At 34.3% G+C, this 21,570-nt stretch overlaps 1 protein-coding gene across 1 annotated transcript in view; it reads left to right on the plus strand.

Moving 5' to 3' along the window:
* The window catches only part of LOC148274486 (uncharacterized), an 83,647-nt gene that overhangs the window by 7,979 nt on the left and 54,098 nt on the right, over positions 1-21,570 (plus strand). The window contains exon 2 of the mRNA XM_088237038.1: positions 20,623-20,774. Coding sequence (XP_088093164.1) covers positions 20,623-20,774 — 152 coding nt within the window. The remainder of the gene's footprint in view (positions 1-20,622; positions 20,775-21,570) is intronic.

Genomic DNA, 21,570 nt, shown 5'->3' on the forward strand with positions numbered 1-21,570 from the left:
CATTCCACGTCCGTTCCTCAGTTGGAGCATATGGTGTCCACAAAGAGTCACGAGATAATACTGTCAGCTACATGCTCCTATGCGTCCTCCCAAGGCAAGGTAGCGTCTCGTAGCTCTGACATAAACTGCCAACAAATAGTGGGCAGCATACGTCCAAGACGTCGAGATCCTGATGCCTTGTAAAGTAGGCAAGAGTGGTTAAGGCTCTCAGGGGTGCAATTATGAATCTTCTCTACCCCCTAGAGAGTGATTAATTTGTGGGTTTTTATTTTTTTTATGTTATAAATAAGTAATTAATTATAATTACATGAAATATTTATCTACCTTTTTAAAAAAGAAATGTACTATTATCACCATGTTTAATTAATATTAACATTATTTTTTAAGACAATATTCTTCAATTTCCAAAAATGTAACATTTAATGTAACTCCAAAATTCATTTTCAGATAATACTGTAAATTTTATCTGGTTTTGTAAGCATAATTTTTTGTGACAGATCCATTTTTAATACATTTTTTAGATAGCCCTGGACAGCAAAAAATAAATTGCGAGGGATATTTCAAGGTCCCGCGATCTCAATCAACTGAGGATCTTAGGAGGAGGCGATTACATCTAGCCCGAAGAGCCAAATTCCCTGGCATGTAACATGTTACTTAACTGTTTTATGTTGATTTTTACAATACTTTGGTGTATTTTTATTTTTCGTATTATATTTGTACGCACTGTTCATTATCTATTCTTATTATTCCATGTCCGCTCCCTGGTTGGAGCATATGGTGTCCAAAAAAATTCCTCCAAGCATCTCTGTCAGCTGCCAGCTCCTGTGCATCCTCCCAAGTCAGGTTTGCGTCCCGTAGTTCTGATATGAACTGCCAACGAACAGTCAGCAGTAGACGTCCAGGACGTCAAGAACCTGATGTCTTGTAAAGTAGGCAAGCGTGGTTAAGGCTCTCAGGAGGCATCCACAGCACATGGCCAAGCCAACCATATTGCCTCCGCTTGATGACAGATGTCACCGGAGTTTGCTGCGTCCGTTATCTTATTACTTCACACTGTTCATTACTGTCAAATAATATTATATTGTTGAAGGCAGGTATACCTTGTAACAAATAAATAAATAAGTATTTTTTTAAACTAAAATCGAATGTATTATTTCTACCTTAAAGATTATTTTGATGATTAATTTTTAAAAGTTTCTTTCTAATAGTAAAAATCCCATACGAAAATGTTTACATATCGCCGCTTTAGTTCGTTTTTGTCCAACAGACCAAAACACAAATCTGCAGAAATAGAGCTTTAAAGTTTTTTTTACGAAATATGCATAAATAATTACAACAACTTAAAACCAATTTCGTTAAAAAACACCTTAAAAAATTTAAAAATATTTTTTTTCATTGGAATTTTATAAATAAAGGCTTTCTAAGTACGTCCGTACATTTAACCCAATTTAGTTAAAAATGGTCTCTTAGACAAAAACGAACTAAAGCGGCGAAATATATTTTTTCTATTGCAGGTTACTTTAGAATCAACTAGAATTGTATTCAAATAACAAGGAGTGATTTCAATACATGCAAATAAGTAAAAATAAATATTTCCCATACCTAATTCAATTTACATCGTCAATAAAATATTGAGCTATTTTTACAAAAAGCCTTAAATTTTTATATCACAAAACACCTACATCTGCGTAGGTACTTTTGACTTTAAAAAATATAAATAATGGACGTTTTTTTTATAATGTCTGCAAAATGTATCCTTGGCGAGGCTGTAATTAATGTAAAAAAACATGTTAAATTATTCAGTAAATTTGCCGCAGGCGCAAATTTGAATAACAAAGATTGTGTATATAATGTAATAAGATGCCGTCTGACAACACGCGCAGTGTTTTTATGATTCATATTGTTTTTCCAAGAACTGAATGGACGGGATATACCAAAGTCCTCCATTTTGATTCACAGTATTATTTCATCTAAGCACAATGCATACTTCAACAATGTTTTGAGTATGTTTAAATGTTTGCAGACATGCTGGATTTCCTCCCTAGAGATTTATAAAGATCTACATTTGTTGCGATGTCGGTCGCGTGGTGTAGTGGTCAGCGCATCTCGGGTCCGATTCCCGACATGGTTGACATGATCAAAAACGGGGAATTTTGAATGAATTTTATAGTCCTTGGACTAAATAAATAAATAAAAATAATAAAAAACGCCCAGCAAATATTTTTTTGTAAAAATAAATAAATTTACCGTCCATTAGGTAAACGATAAATTTATTATTCTGGAATTTTTTAGATAAAAAAAAAACGTTTTTGCAATGTGCGGATCTGAAAAGAGCCCACAAGAACTGACTCTTGTGTGGCTGTGATGTCACACTAGTCGACATAGGATACAAGACTTGATATATCTTTCTTATTTTTTTAAATGATGAATTCGTATTTTTTGTAATCTTCAAATATACATTTTCACACCGGATTTGGAAAGTAAAATTTGTATAACTATGCTGGATGTTAGTACAAAAAATATTTATCATTGCTACTCGAAGAATGTCCTCTAATTCAGCAACACATCTGTACAACGAAGTTGTAGTGGTTAACAAAGTTAGTCGTAAACTTTATAGCGGTTTGCACTCACTTAAAAGATTACAGAATTTCTTGCCAATTAATGTTAAGCAAACATTGGTCCAGAGCTTACTTCTTCCACTCCTTGACTAGGCGGATGTATGTTATCCAAATGCTAACTCTGAATTGCTTGATAAGTTAGAACGATTGCAGAATATTTGTATTCGTTATATCTTTGATCTTCGCAAATTTGACCACATAACCGAGTACCGCACGCAACTACACTGGCTCAGTATCAGGCAAAGAAGAAACATTCACATTCTATCACTTCTTCACAGTATTTTAAATAATCCCACTTCGCCTGTTTATCTGAAAGAGCTCATCCAACATCTTTCACATCACGGACTATCTCTTCGTTTTAGTAACGAGAGAACCCTTTTAATACCCTGTCATTGCTCTAATTTTCTTGCCTCCTCTTTCACAGTAGTAGCCGCTCGATTGTGGAATAATCTACCCATTAATGTTAGAGACGCATTTTAGTCAAGATTGAAATGTCACTATCTAAATATTTAAATTGTTCCTTTATCCTTCTTCTTTCCTTCCCATCCCCTCTCCTCTCTTCATAGTATAGTATTATTTATATATATATATATTTATTTTTGTAAATCTTTGTTTTTAATTTTTGTATAAAATTGTAAGATGCAATATGTCCATGTATTTATAATTTTCTCAAACTGAACGGTTTGGGTAGGTAGGAAGAAATTGCCTTAAGGCAATATGCCCGCCCTTATATGTATATACATTGTTTATGTATATAAAGTGTCAAAAAATAAATAAATATAAGAGAGAGCACGAAGAACAAGGAAGACAGAGACGCTGTTCTATAACGGGCGTTGGGTAAAACAGATTCAGTCTTCAGTCAGTTGATGACAGTGATGGGGGATGCACGCGCGTAATATGAGCGGCGTATTCATGACTTTAAATTTATTTTGCGATAATAGGGCTAAATTATATGTTTATTCGCATAAGTTGTGGAAAATAAATTATTACACAGTATGGCTCCGCGTTTCTTTTTTTTTCACAAGTCTGAACTTGAGAATATTCAGTCTTTTACTAGTGGTAATAGGACGTTACATCACCGCGCGCAAAGGGGTTATTTACCACAGTCTTTTAAGAGTTAAAACAGATCCGGACTGACACCTGACGTAAGACTGATCATCTTGCATTCTTGTAATAAATAAAAAAAGATCTAGATACGCTGCGATCGGTGTACCAATGCAGTGCCCTATGCACCCCTAGCCACAAAAAGACGACGACGATGAAATTCATTGCAACAGAGAGGGAGAACATTTTTAAGATGGGACCACTTTGCACACTGTGTAACATTCACCATTCTGCCTATGTTTGAACATCCACATTTCCTCAACATACTCACTTTGTTATATTTTCCCCGAAATTAAAATATAAATACCTAAATTCCCCATTACCTTTTAAACACTTAGCCTCACCCTTAACCATTGGTTTTTCCCTCAATTATGATCAATGTACATGCTACAGTTCATAAGATTATTTTTATTTTCTACTTAAGTACCTTGAATTATATAACTAAATAAGGACATTCAATCCAAATAATCTTCACATTCGTTTAAAAATGCCCTAATAAGGCGAAACAATTGTCACGAAGTTTTTATTTTTATTTTTATATGTTTATATTTGTAAAAATAAAATAAAGTGTTCAGTAGACTCAAATCAGTGTTTGATTTCTAATTATAACTTAAATATAGAGTGCTACAAAATAAACACCAAATCAATCAACAAAAAAAAAACCTAATTACGAATATATAAATAGCTTAAAAAAGTACAAATTAAATAAAGTGTGTAATTAATTACGAAAAAAATGTTTGTTCAACCAGCTAATAGCAGGCAAGCTAACGTTCGGGCAGGACAACGTCTGTCGGTTCCGCTTGTTTAAAATATAAATGAGGAACGCAGACTAATTTTTGCGAGCATTCATTGGGTCGTTTTTAGTCAAATGACGTCGAGATGACAAGCAGTTAAACGTTCCGAGGTAGATACAGATAGTACAGAAGTTAAGTATACCGTTTCGATATATACAGATGAAGATAGCGTTCATAATAACTGGGGCACTGCAGGCGTCCGTTGATGTCCAGCGGATGTGTTAGAAGACGAAGAAAGTAGACTAACGTTGTAGTCTGTGGCGGCCATAGTTCTTCTTGTTGTAGGTATGACCCGACAAAGCTGTTTGGAAAGAGCTCAGTACGTGAGGTCACCTATTTGGCCGATAACCAAGATATTTGCAGTCGATATATTGGCAAGTTTAGTATCGACAGTCGATACCTTCACGATAAATAGAACATCTAAACTTGAAGCGCGTGATAAAAAAACATTATAGGGGAATTCTGCTTAAGATGACGTAGAGAAAGGCTTTTTTAACAGTCGGGCCAAATGGACGATTCAGAAATGTTCGCCTGTCCAAGAGAGAGATGAAAGTCTTAGAACTCGAAATCATTTTGCGTTCTAACTGAACTTTTAAAAAGGACACTTTATAAAAACACGATGCCAGAAAAACGCGACCAAAGCCTTGGTTGTTGTGACGTCAAGATTCGTGATAATACTCCAAACAAATTTCAATGGCCAGGAACAAATAAACATGAATCGTGGCTTATTAAGGTCGTAGCTAATGGAATAATCGTTTCACTGTAATTGAAAATTACCAATTAATTAATTTTTTTATGCTACTAATAATTCAACGATATTTTGAGTTTGTCCAATTTTTTGTAGATAAGGACTGGATTCAACTCCCTGGGGAGGGAGCTGTTAATATGAACATATCTACACAGAGGTGAAGAACATTTTAGAGAAGGTAATATAGAAGTCTAGGCCTCTATAGGGATTATGACCTGTCAATGGCTGGTTTAAGTGGCCACTTTACACACTGTGTAACATTTACCATTCTGCCCATATTTGAACGCATATATTCCTTTAATTCTTTCATCTATTGATGTTTGTGAAGTTAAAGAGCTGAAACCTTTATTTATGCGGGTGAGATTCGTCTTATTGAATTATTTCACCTACATACTAGGCAACGCCTGAAAATGTTATTCTTTCAATTTCTATACTTCTCCATGGACAGGGTGGATTTATCAACAATATTTTGAGTTTGTCCAAATTTTTGTAGACAAGGACTGGATTCAATTCCCTGGGGAGCTGTTTATATTAACATATTACAACAGAGATGAAGAACATTTAAGATAAGGTAATATAGAAGTCTAGCCATCTACAGGGCTTATGACCTGTCAATGGCTGGTTTAAGTGGCAACATTTTCAGGCGTTGCCACTAGGCAACGCCTACATACTAATGTAGGTGAAATAATTCAATTAGATGAATCTCACCCGCATAAATATAAAGGTTTCAGCTCTTTAAATTCACAAACATCAACAGATGAAAGAATGTTCTTCATCTCTGATGTGATATGTTAATATAAACAGCTCCCCAGGAAGTTGAATCCAGTCCTTGTCAGCAAAAATTTGGAATAACTCAAAATACTGTTGAAATATTAGTAGCATAAAAAAATAAATTAATTTGTAATTTTAAATTACTGCGAAAACGGTCATTCCATTAGCTACGCCCCTAATACGTCACGATTCATGTTAATTTGTTCCTGGCCATTGAAATTTGTTTGAAACATTATCATGAATCTTGACGTCACGACAACCAAGGCTTTGGTCGCGTTTTTCTGGCATCGTGTTTTTATAAAATGACCTCTTTAAAAGTTCAGTTAGAACACAAAATGATTTTGAGTGTAAATGCACTAAGATTAACTTAAAAAAATATTTTATCTTATTTGATTAATCGGGTTGTGGCCCCGTGGCGAATGTTGCGGACTCACGGATCAGAAATCCGAGGTTCAAACCCCACTCTACCCCAACTTGATTTCCATTTTCTAATAGTGAGTTATTTCATTATTTTTTTATTATTTTGGGAATTAACAGTTCTACATACATATTTATAGTAAACAAACAGATATAGTGTATAAACTCAGAACTAATAACAGATTTCCACATAGTATACAAAGTTAGTAAAGAAAATATATTACATATCAAATAAATACATGTAAGTTTATACATATAAATATGTTATATTCATGTACTCGTTAATATTTTTTAATAATCAAAGAGTTTTTAATATATTTTTTAAGAACAGTAAGTTATTGTAAATTGGGCGGGATTAGGACAAGGATGCTTGAAGAAAGGATAAAGAGGGGAAGGAAGATGTACATATTTATTATTATAATGTCTACTAAGTTACATAATTAACATATTACAACAGAGATGAATAACATTCAAGAGAAGGCAACATGGAAGTCTAGGCATCTACAGGGCTTATGACCTGTCAATGGCTGGTTTAAGTGGCCACTTTACACACTGTGTAACTATTTTGTAATTTTGAATTCCCGCAAAAACGGTCATTCCATTGGCCACGCCCCTAATACGTCACGTTTCATATTTATTTGTTCCTGACCATTGAAATTTGTTAAGAACATTATCACGAACCTTGACGTCACAACTGTCAAGGCCAAACATGTCGCGTTTTTGTAGCGACGTATTTAAAAAAAAATCAGTTGTAAATTTTTATAGAACATCGTCATGAATTTTGACGTCTCCATGATTAATGTCGCGTTTCTCCAGTGGCATATTTTTTTAATAATTTATTTTTTAAAGTTATATATGAGAACATTTCTGTACAATATCCATATTGATTTTGAAAGTACAATTCTTATTTTTCTTTTCCACGTCCGCTCCTAAGTGGAGCATGTGGACATCACCAGTTGTCTCCAGGAGACCCTGTCACCAGCCAGCATTTTTGCCTCTTCCACGTCAATCCAGCGCCCCTTGATTCCACCGAATAAAGTCTTAAGATCGTCATTGACGGCCTTCCAGGACGGCGTGAGCCCGCTGGTTTAAAGAAGAGGCAACTTGGGTTTAGGTTCTCCCGAGGCATGCGCAGCACGTGTCCGAGCCAGGTCCACCGCCGCATCCTCAAGACGCTCGTTATAGGAGTTATCGGACTTCAATGTTAGTTATAAAATCGAACCACCTTATACCTAATATTCTTCTCAAGCACTTACTCTCAAAACTCAGAAGTTTGGTGTTTTGAGCTTTGGTAAGGTGCCAAAATTCGCACCCATATAGGAGTACTGGCATTATACAGGAGTTGAAGTGAGTATAGACTAGAGTTCCAGACAACACGCATAATGTTAAAAGTTTCTCTGTGCATGCTTCCATCCTCAGTTATGTGAACTCCCAAGTATTTAAAGCTGTCAACTTTCTGAATCCTCCGTCCATTATTACAGAGAGGCTGATCAGGATCAGGACAGGATTTGTTGCACATAATCTGAGTCTTTTTTGTATTAATATTAAGACCCAGACGAGTTGAGTTTTCCTGCAGTGTGTCAAAAATTTCCTGAAAATCCCCAACAGGCTTTTCAAAAAGAACTGCATCATCTGCATACCGTCGCACAACTTTATCATGTGGCATTGATCCATCAGTATATTGAATAAGAACGGTGCAAGGACGCAGCCTTGCCTCACTCCAGTGGAGACCCCGAACCAATCAGTCAAAGAGCCACCGATTCTCACACGACAATTGCTGTCTATGTGAAGCGCTTTCAAAACAGCAATAATCTTGGGAAGAATGCCATACGCATCGAGAATTTTCCAAAGAGATGGTCGTTATTGATTTTAAAAGTACAATTAATCATTTTATCGGTGTTCGTAGTGTGTGATATTTCCCTATTGCTGTATCAGCGCTGTGCCCTATGCACCATTGGGTGCGGGCAGCGGAATGATGACGACGATACGCGCACATAACGCATACTTATAAACGGGTTGAACTATTGTCATGAATCTATATCTTAAATGTCAATCTTCATTTGCAAGCCAAAAAATTATTCAGTCAAGAACTAACCGCGGCAAGCGTAACTCAGAGATCTTTTATTAGAATCAGTTTAAAAGTGTGTTCTATTTTAAAAAACGTTCCAATTTCCTAATTTGAATGAATGCAACCTTACGCGACCGACGGTCATTTGAAAAACACAAACTTTCGCGCGAAAGCACAGCTAAATAATTTTAAATTCCTTTTTAATTCATCATTCTGTGAATTTTCAGTAATTTCCCCAGTGGAAAAAATTCTAATTTATTCAATTAAATTGAAATATTCTGTGCAAAACAATAATTTTAGGGATTTCTGTTTCCTAATTTGCGTAATTTAATGCAGACATTCATTCTGTGAATAACTCTTATTTTCAGCGGAGCGAAATTTGTAATTCAATTAAAACATTTTGTGAATTTCGGTATTTTTACGCGAAAACCAAATTCACATTTATTCAATTATTTCATATAATCTGTGAACAACTATAATAGTTTAGATTTATTTATTTATTTTTATTTTGATAATTTATATAGCGCCGTTTTTGTGAAAATCCCCTCAAGGGCGCTGTAGTTTATTATCTGCTGGAGTATAATTTCTAATTTACCCAATAAATTTAAAACATTTTGTCGAAATCAAAATTTCGTATTTACTTACACAAATAAACTTCAATGAATTTTTAAAAATCATATTTCAAATTAAGTAAATTAATTAAAATATTATGTCAAAAACCGTATTTATTAGCTGGGACAAAATTTCTAATTTACCCAATGAAATTCGAACATTGTAAACATTTTCATTCATTTTTCGCGTGATCAATATTTCTAATTTATTAAATGAATTTGGACATTCTGTGAAAATCATAATTTTCAGCGGGAACTAAATTTTTAATGTACCTAATTAAACTCAAACATTATGTGAGTTTGCATTAATTTTCTGCGTTTACCATATTTCTAATTTAGTCAATTAATTCAGACATTCCGTGTAAAACCCTACTTTTAAGCGGTAACTTAATTTCTAATTTATCCAATTTAATTCAAACATTGTTGGAATTTTTATTGATTTTCCGCGTTTATGGTATTTCTAATTTAGTCAATTAATTCCGACATTCTGTGAAAACCCCTAATTTTCAGCGGTAACTAAATGTCTAATTTACCCGATTAAATTAACACATTATTTAAGGCTAATATTTTATGATTAGTAAATTAATTTAAACATTCTGATAAAAACCATAATTTCAGCGGGATCTAAATTTCTAATTTACTAAATTAAATTCAAACAATATTTGAATTTTCATAAATTTTCCGCGAGGGTAATATTTTATATTTAGTAAATTAATTAAAACATTCTGTGAAAAAGCAAAATTTTTCAGCAGCAATTAAATTTTTAACTAATCTAATTCAATGAAAACATAACTTGAATTTTCATTAATTTTCCGCGAGATCAATATTTCATATTAAGGAAAGTAATTTAAACATTCTGTGAAAAACCATAATTTTTCAACCGGAATTAAATTTTTAATTAACCTAATTAAATTCAAACATTATTTGAATTTTCATTAATTTTCCGCGAGGCTAATATTTCATATTTAGTAAATTGATTTAAACATTCTGTGAAAAACCATAATTTTTCAACCGGAATTAAATTTTTAATTAGCCTAATTAAATTCAAACATTATTTGAATTTTCATTAAATTTCCGCGAGGCTAATATTTCATATTTAGTAAATTAATTTAAACATTCTGTGAAAAACCATAATTTTTCAACCGGAATTAAATTTTTAATGAACCTAATTAAATTAAAATATTATTTGAATTTTCATTAATTTTCCGCGAGGCTAATATTTCATATTAAGTAAATTAATTAAAACATTCTGTGAAAAACCATAAATTTTCAACCGGAATTAAATTTTTAACTAATCTAATTAAATAAAACATAACTTGAATTTTCATAAATTTTCCGCGAGATCAATATTTCATATTAAGGAAAGTAATTTAAACATTCTGTGAAAAACCATAATTTTTCAACCGGAATTAAATTTTTAATTAACCTAATTAAATTTAAACATTATTTGAATTTTCATTAATTTTCCGCGAGGCTAATATTTCATATTTAGTAAATTGATTTAAACATTCTGTGAAAAACCATAATCTTCAGCGGGATTTTTTTTTAAATTTACCTTATTAAATAAATTCAAACATTATGTGAGTTTTCATTGATTATCCGCGTTTATCGTATTTCTAATTTACTCAAACAATTCCGACATTCTGTGAAAAACCCTAATTTTCAGCGGTAACTTACTTCCTAATTTACCCGTTTAAATTAACACATTATTTTATTCATTTTCATTTATTTTCCACTAGACCAATATTTCTTATTTCAAAAATCAATTCGGATATGGCGATAATTTTCGCCGAGAGCAAAATTATTAATTTACTAATTTAAATTGAAACGTTTGGCCAATTTTCAGTAACATTTGGCGTGAGCCAAATTCATTATTTAGTGATTTTTTACCGTCGGAACAATATTTCTAATTCACGCTATAAAATTCAAACTTTTCTAGAATTGTAAATAACTTTTTACGTGAACCATATTCACAATATGGTAAATTATTTTAGACATTCTGTGAATAACAGTGATTTTGGACGGGAGGAAGTTTCTGATTTACCCAATTAAATAGGAGTATTCTGTGAATTTTCAGTAATTTACTGCGTGAAATAATTTCATAATTTTCCTCTTCTTCTTTGCCTCTTCTCAGTTCATCTAGGGTTAGCCCTTTTGCTACCCAGTTTCCAATTCTTGTGTCATCAAATTCCTAATTAAATTCAAACGTCACTAATTTTCCGTGGGAAGCAAATGTCTATTTTATTATTATATGTCGAAATTAAAATTCAGTGAATTACTAGTAACTTTTATCCCGAACCAAATTCCCAAGACGTGTTTTTTGCGGGAACTAAATTCCCGTAATTCTTAAAATACAGCTTGATTAGAACGACAGTTGTCAGAAAAAGTGACGACATAACTTTGTAGTAACGTCTAAGGAGTGATTTATATTGACACACGAAAAATCATTAGTATCTGGCGTGTTCATTATTTTTTTTAATACAATGCTTGACATATAAACAAACATAATTATTTAAAAATGTTTCAGTATGTCCAAATGCTTGCAGACTGGCTGGATTTCCTCCCTAGGGAGTTAATCATATTTAAATTTATTTCAACAGAGACGGAAAATATTTTTGAGAAGGGAATATGGAAGTCTAGGCATTTACAAGGCTTATGACCTGTCATTGGCTGGATTAAGTGGCCACTTTACACACTGAGTAACATTCACCATTCTGCCCATGTTTGAAAATCCACATTTCCTCAACTCTTCCATCTGTTGACTTTTGTGAAGTAAAAGAGCTGAAACCTTTATCACGTGGGTGAAAAAAAAAAGTTGTTTTTTGTGTAAAAAAGTTTGTTTTTGAATGTTTACAAACAGCATTTGTTTTTTTTGGATCTCAATCAGATTCTTTCCTTTAATTCCTTATAATGACTATTTTTTCGATTCGATATTTGTTTAATATTGACAATCTTTAGTTGTGGAATTAAATCACAGACAAGTACCTAAATGAAAACTATTTTTCCAAGATAATAGCAGGCAAGCCAACGTTCGGGCAGGAAAACGCCTGTCAGGTTCGCTAGTTATTTATACAATTCCATACTTCAAGGTTGGCACTAGACCCCCTTTAGACTTTTTTTTGCCTCCTGCGACAAACATTTGTTTACCAAGGTAGATTTTAAGGCACCGTTCACCCTGTTCCCGGCACTCACCATTCATACACACATTCGCCAGAGAGATCGCATTTCAACAGCATTCAATCTACTTTCATCGCTGTTTTTCCAAGTCCATACTTCGCCTCCATTCATCGGGGTCGGGACCAGGACTGCATTGTGAACTCCTAATTTTACGACTGGTTTATTTTCAAAAATATATTCTAGCTTATCGAAAGCTCCCCAACTTAGCACTAATTTTCTTGGCAACTCCGCTGTCTGTAGCTTAATCACAAATAACCATCGACGTGCATAAAAACATGCTAAGCATTTGAGCGATAACAATGAAAAAGTGGCCACTTAAACCAGCCAATGACAGGTCATAAGCCCTGTAAATGCCTAGACTTCCAAATTTCTTCTCGAAAACTTTTTCCCTCTCTGTTGAAATAAATCTAAATAATGAACATGCCCAAGTTATCGCAGTCATAAGTCAACGCGTGTGTAATCTCTAAGTCAACGCTCGTGTCGGTTTTTTTGTTTTCCTCGTAAATAAAAACAGTTCACTGGCGAAAAATCGGCGTTTACTATAAAAAATAATACAATGTATTGCATTTGCAAAATAGTAAGGAGTATCTAATACAAAAAAAAGTGAAAATTATATTACAATTACTATGGCGACTGCTTTTCGTGACATTTGGCTTTCCTACCGCCGGCTAAATGCATTGAATAGCGTGATAAATAATAAATGAATAAATAAAAGTAGAAGTTTTGGAATATTTTCCATATTTAACCGGTGAAATTCAAATACGTGATTGCGCAGCAGGATTATACGTCGCGAAACGTAAATATTTTTACATTTAATATTAGGTGTTCATGGATGTTCTATTGTGATCGCGTATACAATAAACCACCATGGTAAGAATATGTTATTACGTCGCTTATTAGCACGTCGATAGTTATTTGTGATGAGCTACTGGTTATTGTAAAACATCTCAAAACTTAATAAATCACGATGAATAATTAATTACTGTTGGGGGTGGAACGCCGCCCCTATATTTATCCAGGCAGCTGCTAATTTGAATGATTTAAATATTAAAAGTGAATAAAACATTAGTGTTAGAAAAAAAAGATTATAAATTTGGTTCACAAAATGGCGGTCGATCTAAAATTTACGAAGTTCGACCATACTCCTTGGGGGTTTCGACTGACAGGTGGAAGTGACTATAATCTGCCGCTGACTGTTGTAAAGGTAATATTATTTTTTAATTTGATTGATTTTACATTAGGGAAATATCACATACCGTAAAAGCATACAACATGAGACTCAAATGTCATTTGAGACGAAGCTTCGGCAAAATCTTTTTTTTACAATAGTATTTCATTTCCCTATTCTTTGATGAAATATGAGCAGACTTCTCGGGCCCAGGGATGATTTGATTAAAAGGTATTTGAGCATTGTTTTTCTGTCATTTCCTCGCAGAAGCCACCCGGATACTGTGCGAAAAAGACGACTGCACGTCAGACTGATTGTACCTAATTAAAATCGTCGAAATCGACCGTTTTTCCGTTTTCCGCGCCCCAAAACTGAACCGATTTGGTTGTTTTTCAAAGAAAGAGTGTCAAAAATAAATTATCCGTGTCGGGACTAGAGATGCAAGGCGGTAAAATTACCGTGGTATTTTACGAGAATTTTTCAGATTTCGGTAAAATACAGTATTTTTCGGTATTTTACGGTAATTTTCGGTAAGAAACGAATAGGACGTACTAATTTTTATTTTTCGAAGATATAACAAATAAAGGAAGGCTTGAGAATGGGAGCAAAAATGGGTGATTTAAAAGTCAATTGTCTTTTGTATGCTGACGATGCTGTACTCCTTGCTAATAACAAAGAGGAACTGCAATTCTTGGTAACAAAGGTCTACGATGTATGCGAGAGAAGCGATTTGCTGATGAATGTCGATAAATCCAATGTGATGGTTTTTGAAAGAAATAATAGTATGACTAAATGTGAAATCACTGTGAATGGAGTTATACTAAAACAAGTAGAGAAATTTGTGTATCTGGGAAGTATGTTCACTAGGGATGGAATGACTGAGAAAGATATTGAAAGGAGGGTGAGTGCCGGGAACAGAGTGAACGGTGCACTTAAATAGACCTTGGCAAATAAATGCTTGTCACAAGAGGCAAAATTGGCAGTTCACAACGGAGTCCCGGTCCCATCCCTGATGTATGAGAGCAAAATATGGACTTGGAAAAACAGGGATGAAAGTAGGCTGAATGCTGTCGAAATTCGATCTCTCAGGCGAATGTGTGGTAAAACTATGTACGATAGATGCGCAAATGTCGAGATCCGTACATTATGTAAGGCTGAGACAAGCATTATCGACAAAATCAAGAAAGGAGCTCTGCGCCGGTTTGGACATGTAGAACGAATGGACAGCGAGAGAACGGCTAAGAATATTTACAATGCGAATGTGGATGGATGCAGAAATAGAGGAAGACCGAGAAAGACATGGCATGACCAAATCCAACAAATACTTAAAGATGGACATGTCAAAAGTCGGAATAATCGGCACGCGTGCATGAGAAGATATATGAATGTAGAGGAAGCGAGATCTGTATGCAAAGATAGAGTGTTGTGGCGTTCTATCCTCTCTGCCTACCCTTACGGGGAAACGGCGTGATGGTTTGTGTGTGTGTGTGTGCGTAACAAATACGAGTAGCTTTGTTTTAGGACACGTTACATGACAGTGAAAACCACGTTTAGATCCATCGGGTGGCTGTCGAGGTTTATTAACTATTGTGTGGCTGTGTACTGTGTAGTCACATCAGTCGACATAGGGCACAAGAATTTATATATCTCTTTAATTTTTGTAAACGATGAATTCGTATTTTTTGTAATCCTCAAATGGACATCTTCACACCCAATATAGAGAGCAAAATTTGTATCACTATGCTAAATGTTAGTACAAAAATATTTATCCGCGCTACGCGGAGAATGGATGTCCGCTAATTCAGCAACACATCTATACAGATACCTTATACAAGAGAGAGCACGAATATATAAGTCATAACAAGTAAGACAGAGACGCTGTTCTGCAGCGGGTGTGGTCTAAAACAGATTCAGTCTTCAGTCGGTTGATGGCAGTGATGGAGGATGCACGCGCGTAACATGAGCGGCGTATTTATGAATTTTAATTTATTTTGCTATAACAGGTCTAAATTATATGTTTGTTTGCATAAATTACGGAAAATAAATTATTTAACAGTATATTTTTAATTTTTTTCAAATGTCTGAACTTAAGAATATTCCGTCTTTTAGTAGTGGTAACACGATGTTACATCACCGCGCGCAAAGGGATTATTTACCACAGTCTTTGAAGAGTTAAAACAGATCCGGATACGGATAATCTCACCCACGTGATAAAGGTTTCAGCTCTTTTACTTCACAAAAGCCAACAGATGGAAGAGTTGAGGAAATGTGGATGTTCAAACTTGGGCAGAATGGTGAATGTTACACAGTGTGTAAAGTGGCCACTTAAACCAGCCAATGACAGGTCATAAGCCCTGTAAATGCCTAGACTTCCATATTCCCTTCTCAAAAATTTTTCCCTCTCTGTTGAAATAAATTTAAACAGATCCGGATAAATTATGGAAAAGAAATTATTAAACAGTATGTCTCCGCGTTTTTTTTTCACACTGAACTGGATAATATTCTGTCCTTTACTAGTAGTAACAGGACGTTACATCGCCGCGCGCAAAAGTATTATTTACCACAGTCTTTTAAGAGTTTACAGTATGGGACAAAAAAAAAGAAAAACTGAAAAAAGTACATACCGAATGACCTTGAATGTCCCATACTTTTAATAAATCTCGACAACCACTCGGTGGATCTAAACCTGGTTTTAGCAGTCATGTAAAGTGTCCTAAAACAAAGCTACTCGTATTTGTTATATCTTCGAAAAATAATAATTAGTACGCCATATTCGTTTCTTACCGAAAATTACCGTAAAATACCGAAAAATACCGTATTTTACCGAATGCTGATAAAATTCTCGTAAAATACCACGGTAATTTTACCGCCTTGCATCTCTAGTCCCGACACAGAAAATTTTATTTTGACACTCTCTCTTTAAAAAAACAACCAAATCGGTTCAGTTTTGGGGCGCGGAAAACGGGAAAACGGAACAACAAAACGTCGATTTCAACGATTTCAGTCAGACATAATCAGTCCGACGTGCAGTCGTGTTTTTCGCACAGTATCGGGGTGGCTTTTGCGAGGAAATGACAGAAAAACAATGTTCAAATACCCTTTAATCAAATCACCCCTTGGCCCAAGAAGTCTGCTTATATTTCACACAAAGAATAAGGAAATGAAATACTATAGAGTAAAAAAATATTTTGTATGAAAAATCGTCATGAATCTTGACGTCACAATTATCAATGCCAAACATGTCACGTTTTTGAAGGGACATTAAAAAAAAAATATTTTTTAAAAAGTTATATATGAAAACATTTCTTCACAATATTCATATAGATTTTGAAAATACAATTAATTTTCTAAATTTTATTTATTTATTTATTCATATTGTACTCTTACAAACTATAATCAATAATAAAAATAATGTGACCTCACTGGGGTTGCCCGTGCCGAGGACACTGAACAATAAATATTTTTTTAATGTTTTTACATTTGAAAATAAACAAAGAAGACTAACTTAATAAACAGAGATAATTAACAAATTCAGACTGTTTCAAAAACTAGGTATAAATGTACGTATACATTATTTATATTACAAAACGCACAATGAAAATAACAAAAACCTAACATAAGCTATACACTTGTGGAGCGGTTGATTCAATATTGGTTTGAGCGAATGAGACAATCCATTTTAATTTTACCTAGCTCCTCCACATTTTTTTATGGCCTTTTTAAACATTTTCTCGTTACTAATTGTTTTAATAGATAGCGGAAGTAGGTCATTGATTTTAATTGAATAATACTCATCTCATCTCATATCATAATATTTGTTTACTTCTCGTACCATGTCAGGTGTCCCCGACATTGGCAATCACTTCTAAAAAGGCCTCTCTGTCTTGTGCTGCCCGGAGCATCTCTTCCACACATCTAATTTGGTCCAGACTGCCTCTGCCAGGTTCATTTTGTCCCCGAATCTTGCCATAAGTGTAGGTTGGAGAATTTCATACTTGTCTCCGCGCTGGATGTGACCAAGATAGGGGATCTTATGGATCTTTATACATTTGAACAACTGTCCGTTATGGAACTCTCCTCAGGACTTCTACATTGCTGACAAAATTTGTCCATGGTGTGCGAAGCATGCTTCAGTGAAGCCACATCTTAAATGCCTCCAACATTATTTTTAGCAGGGATGCTGGATTATAACATTCTCGATTCTTGTTGTCAAATTTTTCTCAGGAAACATTTCTACAAGCTGGTTTCTGGAAGTATATATAATCTATGGATATGATAAGGTTTGCTGACGATATTGCTATGGTTGCTGAAAGTGAAGAAGAACTGCAAGAGGCCTTAACAACTATGAAAAGCATTCTTCAAAATAACTACAGTATGAAGATAAATAAATACAAAACAAAGCTACTGACTGTAGGCCGACTGCAACACCAGATGAGAGTAGTGATGTCGGGAATACCACTAAAGAACACCGAGGAGTTTGTCTACCTCGGGAGCAAAATAACGTGGGACGGTCGGTCTAAGAGCGAGGTCGACAGCCGTATACATCAAACTAGACTTGAATTTAATAAAAGGTCAAAAATAATAGAATCAAATAATATAGACCTAAAACTAAGAATACTCCTAATCAAGACCTATGTATGGAGTATCTTGATGTATGGCTGCGAGACATGGTGCCTATCCGAAAGAGATAAACGGAGACTAGAGGCTTTTGAAATGTGGTCCTATAGAAGACTACTAGGAATTTCCTGGAGAGACCACATTACAAATGAGGAGGTTCTCCAAAGAATCGAAGGTGGAAGGCACCTGCTCAGGACCTTGTCCGAAAGGCGAGTGAGATGGATCGGCCACGTAATACGTCAAGAATGTCATAATGGAGGGGATGACCGAGGGGACAAATCCTAGGGGACGCCCACGCCGAGAGTACCTGGAGGACCTATTAGAGGACGTGCGCTGCTCATCATATGCTGACTTTAAAAGAGCCGCACAAGACAGGGAGGAATGGAGGAGAAGAATGAAAGTAATCGCTGCCAGCCAATCCCAGGATTGAGATCAGAGAAGAAGATGTAATCTAAATATACTGTTTTTACTTATCTTTTAAATATACATTTGGACTCCTGTATTTAGTAGCCTTACGTGTCATGTACAAGTAAGTTTATATTGTATTAGTCTGTGGTCTCTATTAATTTGTTGATTATTATCATATATTGGAATATAATTGCCTAGCTTGGAACGGGGTATGTACCCTTGTTAGCTGGGCAAAGTGAACGTAAAATTGTATTTTTGATAAAAGGTGTAAATAAATACCAAATCACAGAGGAACATCAAATTATCAAGACACTACTGGCAAAATCCTAACACAGATCCTATCGAACTCAGGCGAAATTACTTCTCGTCATAATACTAAATACAAAATCCACCAGTAGGAAACATTAGCATAATTGGCCCTATACAACATGCGCTCAAGCAACAGAAGAAAAACATTTTGTATCTATACCAAATCACAGAGGAACGTCAAATTATCAAGACACTACTGGCAAAATCCTAACACAGATCCTAACATACGAGATTTGGGTATTATATTTGACACGAAACTTTCTTTTACAATTCATATTGAACATGTTATCAATAAATCCTTAAAACTTCTAGGGTTTATTAACAGAAGCACAGCTGACTTCAAAAATATCAATACCCTTAAAACTCTCTTCTGTTCCCTAGTTCGCCCGCACCTAGAGTATTCCTCTGTTATCTGGTCTCCATATTATGATGTTCACATCAAGAATATTGAATCAGTTCAACGTCGTTTTTTAAGAAAGATAGGCTGGAGGTTCGGCTTATCCAGAGACCTATATACGTATAATAAATTAGAAACTACCTTGAATATATCTTCTTTTCAAGACCGTCAAAATAAATCCGACCTTATAGTCCTATTTAAAATTCTCAACTCACTCTTTGATGCGCCTGAACAACTGAGCTCGATAAAATTAAATATCCCAACTAGAAACCTCAGACAAAACTTACTATTTCATACAGATAACCATAGAACTAACTATGGTTTCCATTCCCCTATGCCGAGAATTCTCAGGTCTGCCAACAAACATCCCAGTCTTGATTTCTTTGATAACAAGTTGTCTTCTTCAAACGATCACTGAATCAAATTCAATTATAAACACCTCTCTCCCGCTTCCACTCCCACAAAGTCTACTATTTTATTTTTTTATTTATTTAATACAATATAAAATACAATACAAATACATAGTTAACAAAAATGTCTATACAATAGGTAGGTACATTCAATATATATATATTTTTTATGGATATAGCCACTCCACTGGCCCACAGGCACGTTCCGGAGTGTCAGTGTATTTTTTATTTATACATAATTGTACATAATTTCACATCAATTGTGTAAAAATTTAAAAGAAATAAAAAAATTAAAAATTAAAACATATCTACATCAATAAAACGAAAAAGGATTTTCAAGAAACTATAATTACATTCTCATATATGAAACATATTCCTCAGCTTCCTGTCTAGTCTTTTTAGCAATCCATTTATGTACTCTAGCTTTGAAAATATTGTTTTTCATTTTGTTCGCCAATATGTCCTTGCTTAAAAAGTTGTCTAGCTTAGGGGCCAGAAAAGTATAATGCCTTTGTCCGTAATTTGTTTTTTTCTTTGGGAGCAGAAGTATTGTCTTTTGTCTTTGCCTAGTGTCGTAAATTTGTTGTCCGTCATTATGTCTGTCAGGATGTTGATGGAAATGTCTTAAAATTGTCTTTATGTATATTTGTCTTATGTCTAGTACTGGAAATTCTGTAAAAAGTCTATCTGTAGAGTATTGGTAAGGCTTTTTACTGGCTACTCTTAGTAAGGCTTTTTGGGCTTTTATTAATGGCTCTAATGTAGTTTTATTTGTTCCTCCCCATCCTATTATTCCGTAACTAATAGTTGATTGTGCTAGAGCATAGTATACATTAATTAAAGTTGCTTTGTTTAGGATGTTTCTAATGTTTTTAAATGTAAGTGTCCATAAAAATGCCCATTGGGCGTATATATAAATAAATAAAATACAATGAACAGACCAAACTGAACACTTTTCCATTTTACTACGACGCATAAAATTGAATTTTGTAACTGTATTTGTAGGTTAATGAAGGCGGATTGGCGGAGTGCATGGGCTTGCAAGAGGGCGACATATTAGTCGCTTTGAACGACCAAAAGGTCGGTTGGATAACTCACGATAATGCCCATGACTGCATCACGCGCGCTGGCAACAATTTCTTCATCACAGTTTTAAGGTAAACATGATTTTAATACAACGAAATTAAATTGATTTAATTGAAGCATGCATAAAAATATCAATAAAAAAACAACATTGGAGTGAGTGCCTGCGGGCGCTTAATGAGGAATTCCAGTCCAACCCGGAATTAAATTTTTAAAATGTTTTCGTGAACACGTGAATATTTAAAAATTTTGGAGTAGGATGAAATATCTTAAAAACGCACGCAAAAATAAATAAAAAAATGTTAAAAATAGTATTCATTTTAAAATCGTAAATAATGACGTCACTCCTTATATCTACGTGTAGTATTTCCGGTTTCCGCTTTAAAGCCCCCGCACCTTGTAAGGAACGTTTTGACCATATAAAAAAGAGTATAATTTGTATAATTTGACATTTCAACCAGAGATTATGTCAACTTTCTAGGTTTTCCTAAATCGAAACGTTCGTAAAAACAACCATAACATAGAAATGAGCAAATTACGATCAACTTAATGAATCAAAGAAATATTCCATAGATTCTTGTCAGGTCAGTGAAAGTAAGAACGCCAACCGTTTCATGACGTCACTACTGAAAAGTGACACACTGATTACAGTCATTTAGCTCGGTATTTGATAAATGTCACTTTTAAAAATCATATCTTTGTAAATAACGCAAAAAAAAAAGTATATTTTTGCTTAGTTAAATAGTAAAAAAAATTTAGAAAACAGTGGAATTCCTCATTGTGTCGGTGAGTGTAACAGTGTGACATTAATGGGAAGATAAAAACGTCATACCTTCACCTTGACGGTATAGTTGAAGATAAATCTCTAGC

The sequence above is a fragment of the Micrasema longulum genome, unplaced genomic scaffold (genome assembly GCF_059751315.1).
Source record: "Micrasema longulum isolate JH-2025_06_02 unplaced genomic scaffold, ASM5975131v1 h1tg001641l, whole genome shotgun sequence".
Classification (NCBI taxonomy): domain Eukaryota; kingdom Metazoa; phylum Arthropoda; class Insecta; order Trichoptera; family Brachycentridae; genus Micrasema; species Micrasema longulum.